A 1245-nucleotide genomic window follows, 5' to 3' on the forward strand; every position below is an offset into this window, starting at 1 on the left:
AGCCCATAGAGCTATTGTAGAACAGAATCCAAGTGACAAGAGATGTTTTCTTTTTTAAGTACTATCCAAATGAAATTCTCTCTAGAATGTGCATGTAATAAGAATGTCAGTATCACGAAACAGTTTGCTGCACTTGGGCCATTCTTATGCTGTCCAGCATATTTAAACTAGGAATAACATTTGGCACACTGGACTTGGAGTCAGTCAGAGGTATGTGTTTGGGTCCCCATTCCTAAGCCCACTACCACAAAGCCACTTACCTCTGAGCCTCGGTTTCCTTATCTGTACAATGGGAATAAGACACATTCTGCATAAGCTGAAAGGGTAGGTGAGAGAGAGGTTCAATAGGAAACAACATGAAGGAACTCTATACAATAAAAATGGAAGTGCACGTATAATGGATGGTGCTACTATTGCCAATCCTGCTCTCATATGTGAGAGGGAAGGGAATGAAAATCATGGCTAGTGTTTGCTTTAAAATGCTTTGGTGTAACAGTATGTCAATGGTGCTGTGATGGGTGTGTTGAATGTGTGTGTGTGTGTGTGTGTGTGTGTCTAATAGCCACGGATGACAAAGTACTTAATGAAGAAATGGACTTATGACATATTTGGTTCAAAAAATGTACTTGTTTTATATTTGAAAGTAATAGCTAAGGGTAGGAACAGTGGCTCTGATTCCTCCAACCAAAATAACCTCCAAAGAAAAAAAATATGATTAAATACACTCCTTTCTCCCCTAACAGGGAAAACCAGGACAAAAGAAAAGTACCGCGTAGTTTACACAGATCATCAAAGGTTGGAGCTGGAGAAAGAATTCCACTGCAATAGATATATCACCATTCGGAGAAAATCAGAGCTTGCAGTCAACTTGGGCCTTTCTGAGAGACAGGTACACCGGAAGTGCATTTAACATTTTTCATATAAGCATTTCAAATAGGCTAAGATTTTAAGGACATCTGTAAGCAGGAGGGAAGCAAAAGAAGACTAAGCCATTCTCAAAGCTTTCCTAAAGCCCATATTTTTCCTATTGAACCTCCTAGTGTGGTGGGCACTATATAGGTGTGGAAACAAGGATGGGGACATAGTGGATGGAGAAGGATTAAAATCCCCGTACAATTGGTCAGCCAAGTCAAAACCTTGATATGATTTCCCAAGTAGTTATAATCTATGTGTGAAGTTGAAATCTGTCAATCATGGCAATTATCTGGCTTATATCAGTCAAACTGTAACAGTAAATGAACACCA

General features: G+C 39.4%; 1 protein-coding gene across 1 annotated transcript in view; it reads left to right on the forward strand.

Annotated features, from left to right (window-relative positions):
- The window catches only part of CDX4 (caudal type homeobox 4), a gene marked incomplete at its 3' end in the record, with an annotated part of 3825 nt that extends 2936 nt beyond the window's left edge, over positions 1-889 (forward strand). Inside the window, exon 2 of the mRNA XM_010847471.1 lies at positions 744-889. Within this exon, the coding sequence (XP_010845773.1) occupies positions 744-889 (146 nt within the window). The remainder of the gene's footprint in view (positions 1-743) is intronic.
- Positions 890-1245: the final 356 nt, after the last annotated feature.

The sequence above is a fragment of the Bison bison genome, unplaced genomic scaffold (assembly GCF_000754665.1).
Source record: "Bison bison bison isolate TAMUID 2011002044 unplaced genomic scaffold, Bison_UMD1.0 scf7180017849645, whole genome shotgun sequence".
NCBI classification, from domain to species: domain Eukaryota; kingdom Metazoa; phylum Chordata; class Mammalia; order Artiodactyla; family Bovidae; genus Bison; species Bison bison.